Raw genomic sequence first — 18,249 nt, 5'->3', positions numbered from 1 at the left:
TCTGTGAGGGAGACACAGACAGACAGACAGACAGACAGACAGACAGACAGACAGACAGACAGACAGACAGACAGACAGACAGACAGACAGACAGACAGACAGACAGACAGACAGACAGGGACATCAGCAGGTTCATGTCTGGGATGATGCTTCTGCTGACATCAATGACTGACTAGACCGCGTGTGGACTCAGCGAACAAATATCAAATCCAGAAATGTACTCAAGACCGACTTGTATCTGCTGCTTTTGATCTGCTCTGATGCACACAGATGAGCTGCAGCACAAAAACAGAGTTTAAATATGTAATGCTGCGTGTTTCACATCTATGAGCGACCACATCAGATCAGTGCAGCAGCCATGCATGTTGCAGTGACATTAAAGGTCATCCTGATTCCCCGTGGACCGACTCCAGCAGGTTCGGGTCACACACACACACACACACACACACACACACACACACACACACACACACACACACACACACACACACACACACACACACACACAGCTTCTCCTGTAAACGTAAACATGATTCTGCAAGAATATTTTGGATGTGTTTTATTTTGAAGTACTCACTCATCTTGTTGCTTCGTTTCCTGCCCTCATTTGTTTTCCACACCCTTCATCATTCTCACGTTTCCACTCTGCTATCATCTTCTGTTTATTTACCTTCTGGTCTCCTTCAGTCTGCCATTTCTGTCGAGTCTATTTCTGCCTTTTTGTTCCTCTTTCGGTGAACGCAGAAGTCCCTCCTGAGTCCAAACTACAGTCACCCTCCACCCAACATGTGGCCCGTCAGCCTCCTTTTCAGTCAGACAGCCACAGTCCTCCAGTCAAGCTTGATCTCGTTCATCACGTTCTCCCTGGTAACGCATGTCACCGACCACATCAACTTGGTGGTCAAACATTAAATCCACCATGGAGGATGCGAAAAATGACAGTTTGGCATTCTTAGACTGAGATTACATTCACTGATGGGGACATGTGTAAGTTTGTGCAGACGATAAAGAAACATACTGATCAGTGTTTGAGGTTTGACTCATGTGGAGCCAACAGCGTTTTGATGACTCAGGGAGAAAGAAATCCCACATTCAGCAGGTCCTGAATCAATGTGATCATCAGAAGTTGGCGTTCGTCACAGCTTGCAAGTGACAACGTGGTGCAACAGTTGATCAAAGCAAGCAGGACAACCGCAGTCTGAGCAGAAAGCAGCAGTGATTCCTTCAGTGACGGGACAGCTGAGATCCTCTCGGTGGCAGAATTAGTCCACCCCTGTTTTTATCGTTATTATTATTATAATTATCATCAGCTGTGCTGTTTATAAGGCTTTCATGTCCTTCACCTGCACGACGTCAACATCTCACCTGTTCTGCAATTTTCCAACCTCAGAGTGACTTTTTGTTGGCAAACGAGAACAATTAAGAGATTTAGATATGATAGCATGAAAAAGATCCTTTGGCAATTAGGAAGGTTTCCCATTAATGCACCGGAGCAATAGTCTCGGAGACATCAGTCTCATTTTACATGAACTCCTGCATGATTAGTTAGTGTTTCCAATTGTCCCACACTTCACAGCAAAAGGTTCATATTTTTACAATTTTACTGATAATGTTAACTTTAATAAACAAAGCTGATATGCTGAAAGGAACATTATGTTAAATTTACGTTAAATGTGGGCAGTATGTTAAATATTGCCACACACACACACACACACACACCGCAGTGTAAAATATTGGTCACCATGGAGACAAATCCTTCCCATCTACAAACAGGACCTGATATCAGCCTAATTGTTTCCTTTATGTTCAGACCAAACACTGAATTAGAGATCAAAGTGAAACACTGAGAGCACGTCGATGTTCTAGTTTGTGAGCGAAAGCAGGTCCCTTGATGTTCGGAGCACTTTGGCGTGAAGCACAGAACAATATTACATAAATCATGAAAAAAAAAAAGCTCAAAGGTCTTTAAATCTCTTGGTGCCTCTGGAGCAGTGACTCTCTGAACTGTCACTACACACAGTCTGCACACTCTGTTCTGACACGAGAAATTTAACAGGCAGTACACAACAAATAGAAACTGTGAGAAACAGAGAGACCGGCGTCACTGTTTCCTGATCTGATAGTTTATCTGCAGTCCAACAGGTTTCCAGCCTCTGTGTGTGGAAGTCCTGCAGCTTACGGTTTCTACTCTCACTGTGAAACAGGTGAATCCAGTCTGTTCATTAAAGCACTCTGATTTAATAGAATTCATTCAGGACTCAGCTTGAAGGATCTGTTGGCTGATATTCTGCTTTTATCTGCTAAACAAATTTCATGTACAAATTCAAACCACCAGTGAATGTATACCTTTAACAAGAAAGGTGTTTGTATCCGTGCCTGACAAATCATGTCCCTCCGCTGTTCCACAAAGCTATTCAAGTACGACTGACTGACCGACTGGTGTATTTAAACTAGACGTTGTAAAGTTTCACCTTGTGTGTATGTGAAGCCTGTGACATCCTGCCTGCGCGGCATCCTCATTTTCGTTTTAGCTCACGTGTTAACAGGTCGGAGCGGCCACATAGCTGTAAAACAGCCTGCAGGAGAGGCTCTGTGGCTGCGTGTGCGTCATCTAAACAACAGACCTGAAGTCCAGTTTACACAGCTCCCGGCTAAAATGGACAGGAAAAAGATCTGTGATCAAACATACAATCACAGCAGAAAGAGTGTAGGTTCTAATTATGTCATGGTGAGAATTCAACAAGTGAAGGGCAAAGTTTTGTCTTTCAGCGTCTGCATGTGAACGTCGCTCTTCAGACCTCAAACATTCATTGCTGATGACCATCAACAAGCAATTCAGTGAAGGAGCTGCAGCAGCAGCAGCAGCGCCGCAGGAGACACAGCTGGACGCAGTTGTGTCGTGCAGTGCAGGTGAAACACACACCACGCAGCCTGTGTCTGACCGAATGCTTCAGAGAACTGTACTGCTGTCTGGGTGATTCCGCACGTGGAGAGGAGGACCCAGGGATCGAACCATCGACCTCGTGATCAGTGGACAACACACTCGACCATCTGAGCCACCGCATTGTGATGTTGTGGTGTAATCAACACTGCAGCCACCAGGGGGCGGACCAGGTGCTTCTGACAGCTGGGGTAGCTTTGCTAATGAAATGACTTCATTAATTCTTCTGTCTCCCACAACAACACACAAACACACCCTGCGTCAATTTAATAGGCAACAACCGAAGCTAACAACCAAGAGCTCCTCACAGAGACACACACTGCGATGTCTCTCGGCAGGAGAGGATAAATCACTGGCTCACCGCTGCAGAACAGAATTACTAAACAAAGAGACAGAGACAGAGGGAACTGTACATGAAACCAGAATACTGCACACAGACTCGCTGTGAGAGCAATGGCAACACCACAGAAGAAGAAAACACCATTTTCTCCATTCAGGGTGTCTCACGCTGACAGTGTGACAAGCATGATCACGTCCAACAGGTGCTGAGCCTGTAAAGGCTACAGGATTGGAAACAGTGCAACAGTGCCCCCTGCAGGATAAACCAAAGTACCACCACAACGTATGTCACATGACACAGGAGAAGCAGACAGGTTTCATATGAATTATGATCATTTACTGCCAGTTAGATAGCATGGGCTGCTCTCCCATCTGTCAGCCCGTGTGTGTTAAACAACAACAGAGCAGACATGGATGGATGTATTCATAAACAGGGAAGTCTTCAGATATGCAGGGAACTTTCTCTGGCAGCCTGCTGCAAATTGTATCATCTATATTCACAGTGCATGAAACAAGTCAGAGATATTTACAGCAGGATGACTGACAGCTCACTGACATTAGGAAATGTTTCCGGGGAAAAAACCTTGGTGTGGCACTCAGAGAAGTTTACTGTGTGAACCATCCTGTGGCAAAGGTCACAGAGACACATGAAAGTGTCTGAGACATGTTGCTTTAAAAAGCTGTATTTTAAATAATTGTTCAAACAACCTGAAGATGATTCTGCATATCAGACATCAGTCTCTGTCCTGATCCTGGTTTTCTCCACCTCGTGAATTCTTCTGAATGTAATCGAACTCTGTCTCATGTATGTCTGTGTAATTTCCTTTGTTCGCCAGCTTCCCCACATCACCTTTGTGCCTCATAAAATGTCCCTGGACTGGACATGATGTGACGTTTCCATGTGGTGAGAGTGATCCTTCCCCTGGTCTAATGAAAACATCTTCTCAGGCGAGTCTGAGCTGCAAAAATGGAAACAGGAAGTATACACTGAATAATATGAGTATATATTCATACTTTATATATGTAATGTAATAAACACACACACCACCTGGATGCTCTCAGCTTCTCCTCTTTTATGCTGAAACTTTATATATTTCATATTAAAGGCTTTTCAACCTCAAAGAATGAGGTACTGGTGATTATATTTCCATTTCTATGGCGATTCAGGCTTTTCATCTGAAAGGCTAAATCCTCTTTGTTCACTTTACTCCAACACTGTATAAACACCAGAACAACTTTCCCACCGCTCACTGTGGTGAACCTCAAATGTCATGATGCACTTTTAAATGCATGTTCTTGTTGAAAAAAAAATCATGATAAAATTCCTAATGGCAAACTAATGATATCAAGCATGTTGGCATGCTGACTAGTTTCTTTTCTTATTATTTCCTCCACCAATGAGGGTTTGTTTTCAGTTTATTTGTTTGTCTGCAGGATTATACAAAAACAACACATTCAGTTTTAATGAAACTGTGTGGATACATGAATTATGCTTCACTTCCATTAACAGTGAGAGTGTTTGGCCCTCTAAATGTCACACATCTTAAAATCCACTAAGGTTATAAAGATCATTAGAAACCAAACAGAAACCAGTCCAGAAATACGATGACTCCACATTTACAGCTTCCAGTGATCCTCCTGGATTCACATGCACTTCTCAAACTTCATACATCAAGCCGTTATGAAGCACAGGAAGTTTACTGAGAAAGAAATCTTTACCGTGGACTTATCAGCTGAGACAGGAGCGTCTGCAGCAGCTCTGCATGTGCACCCTGAAGAACAGGCACACAGAGTTTCACTGGAAGAAGTAGTTTAAAAGGTCTACTTGTTTTCACGACTGCATCTCAATGGGACTAATTGTCCACCTTGTTAGACTGTTTTCAGACTATTCAACAGGCAGTTCTCACACGTCTGTCCTAAACGTGGGCTAGCAGGGGTTGCGCGGTAATGAAACCATCAGCTGGTAAAACACTTACTTGTGCACAGCAGAACAGCTAAGGCATTGATGGCTGCCCTGCAAAAGAAACAAAGGGAGACATTAGTATCAGAGATATTTAAATTACCACTCTTCAGATCCATTTTAATTAAACAGGCCAAATGACTGATTAAAAGACTGAAGATGTGTGTGATAGTAATTAAAGAAAACAGTTTGAAACCCTTTTTTTTGGGAGATATCAATAATAATATTTGTAGAAAAAGCAGCAGTTCACCTTTTTTTACACTCTTTGTTTTACAGACTAAAGTGTAGTGTATAATCCTCTATCAGTGATTACTTATTATTTATATAGCGCTAAATCACAACACAGGTTATTTCATGGCACTTGAAACATTCAAGTGCTTACAGCAGAACTTTACAACATTATTTAGAGAAATCCAACAATTCCCACATAGGCTAGGAGGGAAAAACTCAAAAGGTTGAAATACATAGCACATCTATTCTTCCATCCGAGGCCTTTAAGCCCTTAAGAAAGGGGAGAATATTCTCTCATTTTATGTCTTTTATGTCTGTAAATCCTGAAAATAATGGTAGATTAAAACAAGCACATTGTGAACTTTTTATATATATATATATATATATATATATATATGTATATATATATATATTCAGTAAAGAAATATTGAGAGATTAAAGTATCTAAAAAAGTAATTAAAAAAATGCATTTACATCTGTCCTCTGAGAAGCATCAGTACAGGTCAAGAACAGGCCAAAGTGACCCTGACGAGAGATGCACATGACACCTGCTAGATGGAAAATTCCATGAAAATAACATTAAATAAATATGGTACGACATGAAATATGAAAACTCGAGGCGTGGGTGTCAGTTGATACCAAACGGGATGATCTTTTGTCTAATCACCAGACATTGACACTGATAAGGTTTTAAAAGGGCTCTGAAAATCATGACAAGGTAAATGGAATAAAGAGGATTTGTAGTAAAGCCGTATTCAGAGCCGCTTTCCATGGACACCAACTCTCCGTCTTAGCTTTATCTTTTTTTCACATGCAGTAAAGATCTTTTGCATTGAACTCCACCAGCCTGCGAGAGTTCTTCTCTTTTGTCTCATTTTGACACACAAAACTGTGCCATCTTACAGATGATAGATACAGTTGAAGAGTAAGGACATATTTGATATAGTTTAATGTTTTTTGACAACAACAACGAGTCCACGACTGTATCGGCCACCACTGCACCTCATTAACTTTGTGTCTTCTCTCTGCTGTAGTTTCTTCTTCCTCTCTCTGCTCCTTCCTGCAGGGATCTCTGCAGCTGCATGTTTCTGATCTGTGTTACTGACTCACCAATCTGAACACTGCTCATTGTTTGTCTCACTGTGCTGTTCTTTTTTTTTCTCTCTGCTCTCCTGTCATTCTAAAAGGTTGATGCACCTCTGAGCCTGGTTCTGTCGGAAGATGTCTTCCTGTTACTCATCTGGGACTTGAAGGGTTTCTATAATATTGTATGGTCTTGATCTTACGTTGCCCTGAGATGACATATGCTGCAGAAACATTTTAACATCTGATATGACTCTATTCTCATCCTGTTTTTTTTTGTTGTTGTTGTTTTTTTAAATCATAAGTTGGGAAAAAATATATATATATAGGTGTTACAGCCTGACTACATGGTGGATGAGAAAACAGAAGTTCAAATCTGTTCACTATAAGCCTTGTTTTGCTGATGCTTTGTGATTTTTGACATCTGTCAAATTAATATTGTTGTGATAATAGTCCAAAATGATGCATAAATCTTGAGTCCTGTTTATGTCCCAGCTGGACTGTGAGCCAGTACAGGGGAAATTAAGCTTTGAGTAGACCCTGAATGGTAAACTATAAATATAAATACTATAAAATATCTCCTTTGCATTCTACAGTAACTCACATCTGGAATGATTTAAAGGAGGGAAAGAAAAGAAGAAGCAGCTGTAGAAGTTTGGACAGTCTGACTGACTTCACTGCTTTAAAACTAGAACATCTAATGGTTGCCATATTAAAAGGGATAATTGGATGGAACAAAGTGACAGACACGTTAGCTTTCTCTCACATTTACAAAACAAAGTGTGGTGATGTTGCTCTCATTACATCACAGGGATTCACAGCCAGTTCTAACACGTAGCAGCTGGCGGAGTCCAAGAACTGTGTTGGAACAATTAACGTGAATATAATAAATAAATCTGACTATAAGGGCAATAAATGTGCGATGTCAGAGCACAGGAGTTTTCCCAGCAGCTGGTACACCTGACATGGATCCAAGCAGAGAGCACGCCTGGTGCTTTTGGCACGCTCCGCTGGGTGTATTAAGGGAAGTGCCATCGGTGGTGACAGACAGATGAGATGAGGACATGCAATCCAAGAGAAGGACGGTGGTTTACACAAGAGCTGGAGTCTCTGCATGAGTAGGTATGTATCCAGACCAACAGGATAGTAATAATGACAATGTTTCTCTGTAATTCTTAATGCGAACACGAACAAATCTCTATCCAACTAGCCCGGAGTTGCCCCCTGAGTAGACCACAATAAAACCTACACCATACTCCCTGCAAAAACACACAGAGGCCAAAAAAACACAACACAAAGACAACAATGTGGAAATTAGGAAAATAAACCATCACAGAGCAGAGATATACTTCAGTCTTCAGCTTTCTAAAACAGCCCTGAATAGTATACGAGGGTAAATCATAAGTTCCGAGGCAACTGCTCATGCTCGTGCACGGAGCATGAGAAAGATATAACCCTGATAAGTAACTGGTCCAAATTGTGTCGCTTCATCACCATCAGTTCTTGATTTTCACACGTTTTTGTGAGCAGTCGGCGAACTCTTCGTGGACATGACCAGAGGGTGTTCTGAGTGACGTTCACGTCTCCGAGGGGCAGAGCGTCACCGTCTAAAACTCAAAAAGGCGCATCAGGTCAGGAGCAAGCAGGCGAGTTTTCTTTGCCATTCGCGGGGCTGTGTGCCGTGAATTCATCCCAGGACGGTCGGAGTGAAACCTCGGAGCTCTGCTGGGACCTTCTGAGGAGAAACGTTGAGTTCAGATGACCCGAACTGTGGCGCCATGGTAACGGGGTTCTCCAACATGACGGTGCGCCATGAAAACGCACAAGTTTCTCACCCACAACAACACAATCGTCACTCCTCACCTCTCCTACCCACCGGATTTGGCTTCCTGCGATTTCTCTCTGTTCCCCAGAAATGTTTCACAAACTTTGATGTTCGCTCTACATTAAAGTTTCAGGTGCATACAACATCGCCGACGCTCCACTGCTCATAGAAAGGTGTGGAAATCAGGAACTAATGATGATCAAGCGGCAAAATTTGTAACAGTTACTCATTATGGTTATATCTTTCTCCTTTATTGATTTACCATCGTAGATTATATGGACTGGTTTGGTAGATCTACTAAATCTGCAGTAAAGATGTCAGGCAAAGTAAGAGCATCTTACTATATCAGACATTTAAATCTGGAACCATTAATGATCCCTACTTCAAATTAAAAAATTAAATAAATAGAGGTCATTAGAATGTAATGGTTTGTTCATGTTGCCTCCTGTTAACCAGAAACTAATTGTAGCTCCACAGATTTCCAGAGTATAAATGAGTCACAGATGATCAGTGACAGAGCTTCATGGTCTGCGTTTATGTCCTGAGGATAATGTTATTTCAAATTATACCCTCCATCAACTCCTACTCATTTGCACATTAGCAGGCACTTACTAGGTAAGGTGAGTGTCCAGCATGGGAGGTGTTGACTGGATGCTAATGTTGCACCGTGTCTTTCAGTCCTGGTTATCCAGTTTAACCACTTCCCTCCAGCCCACTTCTCTGAACCAGATCTACTGGGGAGTAAAGTGATCAGTGGGAAACACTTACTTGATGGAGTGGAGGTGCTTGGTGGTGTACGGAGGAATCAGGTGGTAGATGACGTCCAGTCCGTGGTTTTCTCCAATTAGGTTTGCTGTAGAAACTGGAAGAAGAACACAACAGACTTCAGCACCATCACCGAGGCCATTGACAAGCGAGTTTAAACACAGTGGATGACCGGAGGGACCTGAACCTCAATCTTTAGTTACACATAAGGACAGTATACAAACTCTTCCCCCTTGATACACCTCTTTGATACATCTTCAATAATCCTGGTAGAAAATCCCAGAGAGAGTTTAACATCTAGCAGTTAACAACATAAAACTGGTAATCTGTTTTATATGCAAATAGCTGTGAGCATAAATTATCATGGCCATGTGCATCATTCACAGAGGAATAGCTGCAATCCCAGCACCGCAAGACTGCTAAAGGTACTCGTAACTGAACAGCACGTAAAATGGCAGACTACGGGAACCACGTGGGAATAAATCTCAGAAGCAGACAGACCAGGTTTACCTGCGCATGAAATCTGCTGTCAAGGAACACCTGGCTAACAAGATCCTTCAGAAGGCACAGAGTCAGAAGCAGACTAGAGGAACCTAATCATGTCTCAGTAAGGACCATATCATCATCCTCATCATCATCATCAGCCCTCCCGCAGAAGAAGGTAGATGCATTATTTGATTAAAGCAGATAGACTATCAGGAGAAAGCTGAGACATTATTCAGCATCCTGAATACCCCTGAAATTGGATCCTTGTAGCCGCTTAAACAGATTTACCTTTGGTACACAGACAAGATGTGCCGTTACGGCCTATTATTAGTCTGATTAACACAGCAACCTATAATCTTCTCCAAGTTTCTGACATCGTTTCTTAATCTGTTGTAAGGCAGCACTGAACACTATATATTTTGTACACAAAGTGAGGGACATCACTATGGAGACGGATGAAACAGTCTCAGATGATGTTCCGTCCCTGTTGCTGAAGACATGGAACTAGTCCAAAGAAAATTACAGGCGACCGTACACTCAGCACGGTCCAAGTATGTCTGGTCCTGATTCTACTTCACATTTAGTACCATAGTCAGAACCGTGGGAGCACCGTGGGCTCCCCAGTTTAACCTACTTACATGGAGAAAGTGGAAAAGAAGGCTGTGACGTCCCCTTCGGGGACACATATTCAGATGTCTAATTCAATTCAGTTCAATTTTATTTATATAGCACCAAATCACAACACAGGTCATTTCATGGCACCTAACACATTAAAGTCCTTCCAACAGAACTTTCAAAGACATTGCCGGTTATTGTCACAGTTCAATGAGGGCAAGGACCCAAACGCACCACACTGATGCAGGTGTGGAGGAAACAGAGACTTTTCCTACAGTGATGTGTTGAAACAGGCAGGATCCACAGTTGACTACATATTTGTCAAAGAAACAGAAGTTCAAATGTAAAGCTTTACACTCCGAACCATGAAGACTTCTGATCTGCAGAATGGGAGTAGATATACTGGGCTGACTGCAGAGTAACTGCAGGTGGGCTGGGAACAGGTGAGGTGGAAGTGGCAGGAAGGACACTGAGCACAGAGAGACAGACTGAGGACATCTGGTGGGTGGAGGAAGTGATACAGGGAACACACTGAACCAAAACTGTGACAGTTACAATCTTTTAAATACAGGCTAAACAAGTAAGATGATATGTAAAATGTAAAATTAGAGGTTTCAGCATCTCTCCACACATTGCTGTTCTACTTGAATCCAGCCATCAATTTTAAATCCTCTGGACCACGAGCATTTTAAGAGAAAGTGCCAGTTTTCCTTTTTGTCATTTCAAAGCCATTGTAAATGTATGACATGTAACTAATACTTTAATAGCCCACAATCTACTCCTTTGTGCACATCTTGTCCTGTTAGTGCATTATTATTATTACTATAGACATAAGCTTTAGGTAAGAGACAGTGCGCAGAGCAGGAGAAAGTCAGTAACACTAAGTAATGAGTAACTGTTACAACTGGTACGGTCATCATCATCAGTTCCTGAGTTCCACACGTTTTTGTGAGCAGTGGACCGCGCGCGTCTGCGATTTTTCGGTGGACATGACCAGAGGACGCACATCAGATTTTGTATCAAACTCTGAAAGTCGGTAACGGAGACCCTTACAATGCTGCAGGAGGGCTGCGACAAGGAAGCACTAAGCCTTGAGAGGTGTTCTTAGTGACAGTCACGTTTCCGAGGAGCAGAACGTCACTGCCCAAACCAAAACTGAAGGTTTTGTCTGAGGTCAGGCGCGCAACCAGGTGGGTTTTCTTTGTTATTCGAGGGGCTGTGTGCCGTGAATTCATCGCAGGAGGGTCGGAGTGAAACCACGGAGCTCTGGTGGGACCTTCTGAGAAAAAACGTTGAGTTCAAATAAACCAAACTGTGGCGATGGCACTTGGCTTCTCCAACATGACGGCGCGCCCGCTAAGAGCGCAATGAAACCCATAGGTTTACCGCCCACAACAACACAATCGAAGCTCCTCACCACTCCTATTCACCAGATTTGGCTACCTGAGACTTCTCTCTGTTACCCAGAAATCTTTCACAAACTTTGATAATCGCTCTCTGGTCAACTTTCAGGTGCGTAAAACATCGCTGACGCGCCCGGTCGACTACTCATAAACACATCAGGAACCGATGATGATCAAGCGACGAAATTTGTACTAGTTACTCATAAGGGTTATATCTTTCTCCTGCTTCGTGCACGTGGCGTTGCTGTGCTCCGTGCGCGCGCATGAGCAGTAGTCTCGGTATTATACACACACGGTTATCTATCAATCTTTGAGGTGGACTGTGCTGTCCAGTTCGTCGAAGTACATATGCAGGTACCCAGTGCGGCTCCTCTGCATAAGTTGGCTGAATGAATTGCCACCTGTGCGTGCATGTGTGCGTGCGTGATCATGTGTGTATACCTGATGAGGAGAACACCTGGATGACCCAGAGGCAGGCTGCAGCCTTCCTGGCGTGTTTGATGTTGTGTCTGAGCAGGTTCAGAGTGAGCAGCACAGCTCCGGCCTCCTCTGCCTTCATACCGATCCGACGGTCTGCACATACGATGAACATCCACATGTGTAGACAGAGAATAAGGTCAGAGTGAGCAGAGTACAACTAACTGTTGGTCATATGATGTATTTTTGTAGTATCATATGGTACCACAAAATCTGTGAAGAAGCCTCTGTCTGCTAAAACTCAAACACAGCTATGATGATTTTCTGCTCACAGTTTCCACAGTTCATCTGTGTGAGGTTCTTCTTGCTTTAAAACTAAAACTGAAGTGCTTTCATACATAAACCCTGAAGTTCAACCCTAACCCTAACGGTTCTATTAAACACCTGTGGAACCTCTTAGACTGACACAGTGCAGCAGTGAAGGACTTTAACAATTATGTATTTAATTTGTCTAAATTATTAAACTCAGGTGTAAAAAAAAACAGTAACAGAAGTCCCAATGAACAAGCAGTGATGATAGAGGCAAAATACATGAAGCTAAATAATGGAGAGTAAATCCTGAGATTCATGGCCATTTTTCAGAGATTCAACTTTTCAGACTAATTACACTGATTTTATCTGATATAATCTCATTTAGGATTTGTCCCCTGTTAAAGCATCTCAGGTTTGGTTGCACAGTCAGTTAGTTCGTTTTTTTTATTCATCACCATCATATTTGTCTTTTCTTCCAGCCTCACCTCTGTGTCCGACTTTGGCCAGCAGATGCAGCAGCGGCAGCAGGATGGTGTAGTTGGGACTGAAGGTGCGACCATTGTTGACCAGCGCAGTCAGTAACGCCTCGCTGCCACCTTTACTGATCATGTAGTGGATCCGACGATCTGTTCCTGAAGGAGGCGGACAGATGGGAGGGCATGTGTGGATCCTGTTGTTGTCTCTTCGGAAGTATGAAGACATTAAACTAACTTGTTTGTGAGCAGGGCCTCCCTTCAAGAACTCTTCACTTGCAGGCCTGTTCATATGTGTAACTCATTCAGCTGTTTGTTTTCTCAGTCCCACCCTCAGCATCCATCCATTCCCTCTTCCCTCCTTTCATTCTCTCCTCTTCCGGGGAACTGCCTGGCGTCCATGATTGGTTCACGTAAAACCATTACCTGAGACAGAACCCTCTCTTTGTCCTATCAGTGTGTCCCAGACCAACCTAATCAGACAAACTTTCCATCCATTTCCATCATCCAGTACTCTCTGTCCTCATTAAACCTGTAAACTCACATAGTTCAAACCAATATCACACAAGAATGTGCACAGGAGTGTGTGTGTGTGTGTGTGTGTGTGTGTGTGTGTGTGTGTGTGTGTGTGTGTGTGTGTGTGTGTGTGTGTGTGTGTGTGTGTGTGTGTGTGTGTGTGTGGCACTGACACGGTATCCTCCAGTGGACCGATGGGCGTATTACACCTGGTTGCATCATTGTAGTGTGGTCCATGCTGCTAAACAATACCAACACTTTGGTTTCTAAAAGATGTGTGTGAATCTAAACTCAGATGGTTTTACACATGATGATACGTGTGATTGAACTGGATAGAAGAGAAAAACTCTTTGCTTGTGTCCAACGTGCCCTAATTTAAAGGTGTTTCCACCAAAGTCAGAAGTTACGTTCACTGTTCACCCGCCACTGATGTGAACACCTTCCAACACCACTGAATCGGAAAGTCTGAAGTCAAAGGAACATGAGACTTTTTTTGGTTGTTTGAGTGCCTGAATTTACCCACAAATTACACAATTACAGTCCTCACTTTCTTGCCCAGAGCAGCTGCCCTTCTTTTTCTTTCTGTACCGCCTCTTTGGGCAGACCAACACTGAACTTCAGTGAAGCGGTCAGAAGATGATCTGACGTGAGCTTACCAGCTGACAAAAGTTCATCCAGGACGTTGAGGATATTTAAGGTGCTCTCCACATCGCCTGCATTCTGCAGATACAAAACAAAAACAGACAGAAAATAAAAAAAAGCGTTGTAAAATGAATGATGCCTAACGTAGTCAGATTGTTGTTTGGCCTGTTAATAATGTGCTGAAATATCCTGTCTCACTCCTAGCGTCTGTGACAAACAGTACTATTTTTATATTTCATATAAATGGGTCCAAAGTGGCCCCCGGGGGCCGTCATGCCTGTCTGAGCTGTGCAGCTGATCCCACAACAAACACGTGTAGGAACATGCAGATCTATCAGTTTACAGACAGCAATCTGATGTCCCATTTACTCCACATGCTGATGGACACTTTCCTGTCCCAAATGTTCTCTCGTGTGTGTCTGTAGGTCTCTGCCTGATTAAATTCTGCAGTTTCAACATAAATCCTTTCGGAGGCCAAACATGTCCCTCATTAATACGTGTGTTGTATGAAGAGACTTCTTTGGATGGCCAACTGTCTGCGCAGCATAAATAGCTCAGTGTGTTCCAGCTTGTGTAGGTGGCCAACAATCTGCCTGTTAGAGACGAACAGTGCAGACACGTGTTGAGCTACTGTAATGAGAGACTGCTGCTAAAGACAAAGGTAACTACATCTCTAATTATGTGCCACGTTCTGTCAAATGTACCAACGGACTGCAGCATCTCGCCACCTACTGCTGCAGCCAGTTCGGGTTTCACTCTGATGAGGCCTTGAAAGACAGACTTATTAATACTGAAATGTATTCCTGTGCTGTCACAGTACTGCTGCAGTCTGATGAGTTTCCACACGCACGTCTCTGTGCTGACTCGTCTCTTAAGAGGATGCTGTGTAATTCAGTTTACCTTGAGAAGGCAACTTTATTACACAAATAGGTCCTTCATCATGGAATCAAGTCAAAGCAGACAGACAGATTAATTACAACAATCAAACATGTTTTCACTGAGAAGGTATGACATTCATTCAATTCACTTTTATTTGTATTTCACCAATTACAACGTGGAGTTTTACACAGTAAAGTTCATAAAACAGAACCCAGAGGAACCCAACAGTTCAACAAGAGCGACAGCTGGAAGGAAAAAGTTTCTTTAACAGGTAGAAACCTCCAAAAGGACCAGACTCAGAGGTGGAGAACATTTGTCTCGACCGGTCGGAGTGAGGAGAGCAGAGAGAGAAAAGAGCACCATGATTATATCAGTATATATTAATATTTACAAAACAATACAGTGTTGATAAAGGTGAACGTCTAGGCACACAATGTAAAAGTGCCAGATAGGCAGAGCAACTTTGTTCAACCACTACAGGACATAATATCACAGAGGTATTATCGACAAGAAGCCCTGTGCAGTCTGAAGGACAGACGGGAAGATCACAGGTAGTTAGTTAAAGTCAAAAGAGAGTCAAAGAAGAAGAAATCGTGAAGAAGAAATGAAAAGGTTCAGCTCAGAGCTGCGTCTGAACAGTTTACACAAGCTGTGTCGCCGAGCGAAGACAAGACGTCCAGGCTGAAGTGAGAGACAGTTAGAGATAGAACAACATGAGAACCAAAACAATCCGTCAACCCGTTCGAACTGTCCTGTCTGTCCATACTCACAGCGGAGCGTCTTCCTGCAGGACAGTAATGTCCCTCAGTCAGACTGGTATTGAGAGACAGACGAGGACAGACTTGTCATGTCCTGAGAACCTCTCTACTGGAAGGACCTATACTGTCTGTGCATGAGAAGACTGTTTACAGTATCAGTGGCAGATTGACGGCCAATAGGAGCCCAGAGTGCCGTCAGATTGACGGCCAATAGGAGCCCAGAGTGCCGTCAGATTGACGGCCAATAGGAGCCCAGAGTGCCGTCAAACACTGAAATAATCCGGTCAGCAGAGAGCCGTGCCCCCCCGACCTCCCATCCCTTCTTATTTCCTCCAGAATGAGTCAGTAGCTTCCTTTCTTCCTTTTACATAGATCCTGCCGCAGCTCAACACCTCCATTCATAGTGCCATTTAATGTCACAGATATTTAGAGTATGTTCAGAATCTGCTGCTGCGAGGTACTCACAGTTACAGCTCCATGCTCATCAGTGTAATATAATATCCACACTGATGTGCTTTCAGCCATGTTTCCACTCGTGGACTGTCTGTCTATAGATAGAGCTCACAAAGTCTCGGGGATGAAGATGTACACTTTCTGTGGCACACTGTGAGAGCAGTTCGACTCGTACGGATGAAACATGCTCCGTCTCAGCACCGGAACACGTTTGGTTTCATCATGACGTCACCCCTTTCCTTCTTTCCTTCCTTCTACTCATTCAGGCTGCCTCTGTTTCCTCCGATGATTCTGATCCAGCTCATCTCAAAGGTCTGCCTGCTTCATGTTTTTTATCCTGATGTTTTTCCCGTGGCGGTGGGTGGGATGGGGGGGCGTGCAGGTCTGGGGGAGCCTCCCCTTATGACCTTCTCCCACTCTTCAATGTGTGTTGAGCTGCCCGATGTTTTAACCCTCCCGTTGTCCTAGGGTCAAAATGACCCGCAGCTGTGTTCAACCAAGTTCTATTTTATTTTATTTCATTTTATTTTATTTTATTTTTATTTTTTTACCAATGATCCCCAAAAAATATAAAAAACAAAATAGAACTTGGTTGAACACAGCTGCGGGTCATTTTGACCCGAGGACAAACGGGAGGGTTAAGCTGCAGATGGTCCTCCTGCGTCCTGCATGCGGACTCACCGATGGTCAGGATGAGACCGCTGGCTGACGGAGGGTTCTGCTGGGAGGTCCTCCAGAGAGGATGCAGCCCTGAAGGACTCTCACCTGTAGCTGCCCGTCAGCCAGGTAGAATCAGGTACAGTGAGCTGAGTCAGCCTCTGATGTTTCAACAGAGTGCAGGCTTCGAACCCCACAGAGTCCACATGTTCTACAATGTGGTGACGCCCAATGTTGACAGCATCGTCACAGAGGCAGACATGAGTCTCTCAAAGGTTGTCATGGCAACAGGTCTGTGGTCACTGGGACCATTGATTTAGGATCTTTTTGGGGGATGATGGAAGTGACTTCACACAGTTCCAGTGACCTGTTTATTGTGTTTGTGAGGATGTTTGTCAGCTGTTGTCCGGACCTGGTGCCGGGCCTGACACCTAGTGTCCTTATCTGGACACATGTCCTCACAATGCTGATGTGTGACGTGTCAGTCAGCTCGTCCAGGTCACGGCTGCAGTCTTAAAGATGTTCCAGTCTGTGCAGGCTTGGAGCTCCTGCTGTGTCTCAGCGGTCCAAGTTTTAATCACATGTTGTTTTAATCTGCCTGTAGACTGGGGGGAGACGAAGAGGACAGTGGACAGAGTGTCTGAGAGCTGCGTGGTGCCGATCTTTCATTGCTTTGGAGAAATAGGTCAAGATATGTCCCTCTCTGGTCAGGTGTTTCATGTGATGTCTGTGTGTGGGTAGTTCATGTAAGGATGGTAAGAAGGGAGTCTGTCAGTCGTAATGCCTAAATCACACCAGCATGTGGCAGAATATACACACTGAATAAAGAAACTCTCTCTGGATAAAACAGTTTGCAGTTCATTAAAAGTGTCTCCGAGTCAGGTGAGCAGTCACTTCTAACACTGTGACTTCAGGACGTCAGCCCTGACAGACGTAGATGTCACCTCCTCTCGTCTCCTTCGTCACGGAGACGGCCCGTCTGGGATGAGCTCGTCCAGGTTTCCACGAAGCAGAGAGCAGCACAGTGAGGAAAATCCTCAGATCCACAGAGGAGTCGGTTCATCCATCATGACGGATTCAACGTCCCATGATGCAGCTCCAGCAGCACATCGTCATCCGTCTGTCCCTCCGTCTCAGTCAGAGAGTTGCTGCTGCGACTATGGAAGAGAAAATGTCTTGCCCATGTCCAACATCTGGGACACGATAACTTGTCTTGTGCATAAAAGTTCTTCCCCTGAGTAGCGGTGAGGGCAACCAAGAGGACAGTGGACAGAGCGGTGAGCTGTAATCTGCTGCACTGTCTTCATGCTGATGAGTGTCCAACATTAAAGAATGCATTGAGCCGCTGTTGGCCCAGAGGATAACTCACAGGTCTCAGAAGAGCAGACACAGTCTGTGGTTTCATAGCAGCAGCTGACTGGAAGGAGGCTTTTTCATCAAATTCAACCTTGATGAACTCCAACTAATAAACCTTCAGTGACCTCTGAGGAGGTG

General features: G+C 43.8%; 1 protein-coding gene across 1 annotated transcript in view; it reads right to left on the bottom strand.

Annotated features, from left to right (window-relative positions):
- The window catches only part of LOC138632784 (cytosolic carboxypeptidase 4), a 90,960-nt gene that overhangs the window by 57,059 nt on the left and 15,652 nt on the right, over positions 1-18,249 (bottom strand). Inside the window, 6 exon segments of the mRNA XM_069718605.1 lie at position 1; positions 5,257-5,294; positions 9,148-9,241; positions 12,090-12,221; positions 12,863-13,009; positions 14,023-14,086. The exon segment at position 1 is cut by the window's left edge and continues 208 nt beyond it. Of these exon segments, the coding sequence (XP_069574706.1) occupies position 1; positions 5,257-5,294; positions 9,148-9,241; positions 12,090-12,221; positions 12,863-13,009; positions 14,023-14,086 (476 nt within the window).

The sequence above is a fragment of the Brachyistius frenatus genome, unplaced genomic scaffold, assembly GCF_029030835.1.
Source record: "Brachyistius frenatus isolate BFR_SWC_R1_liver_20210118 unplaced genomic scaffold, ASM2903083v1 Contig_194, whole genome shotgun sequence".
Classification (NCBI taxonomy): Eukaryota; Metazoa; Chordata; class Actinopteri; family Embiotocidae; genus Brachyistius; species Brachyistius frenatus.
Note: the sequence above shows the minus strand (reverse complement) of the source record. Positions and strands in the feature narration are given on the sequence as shown.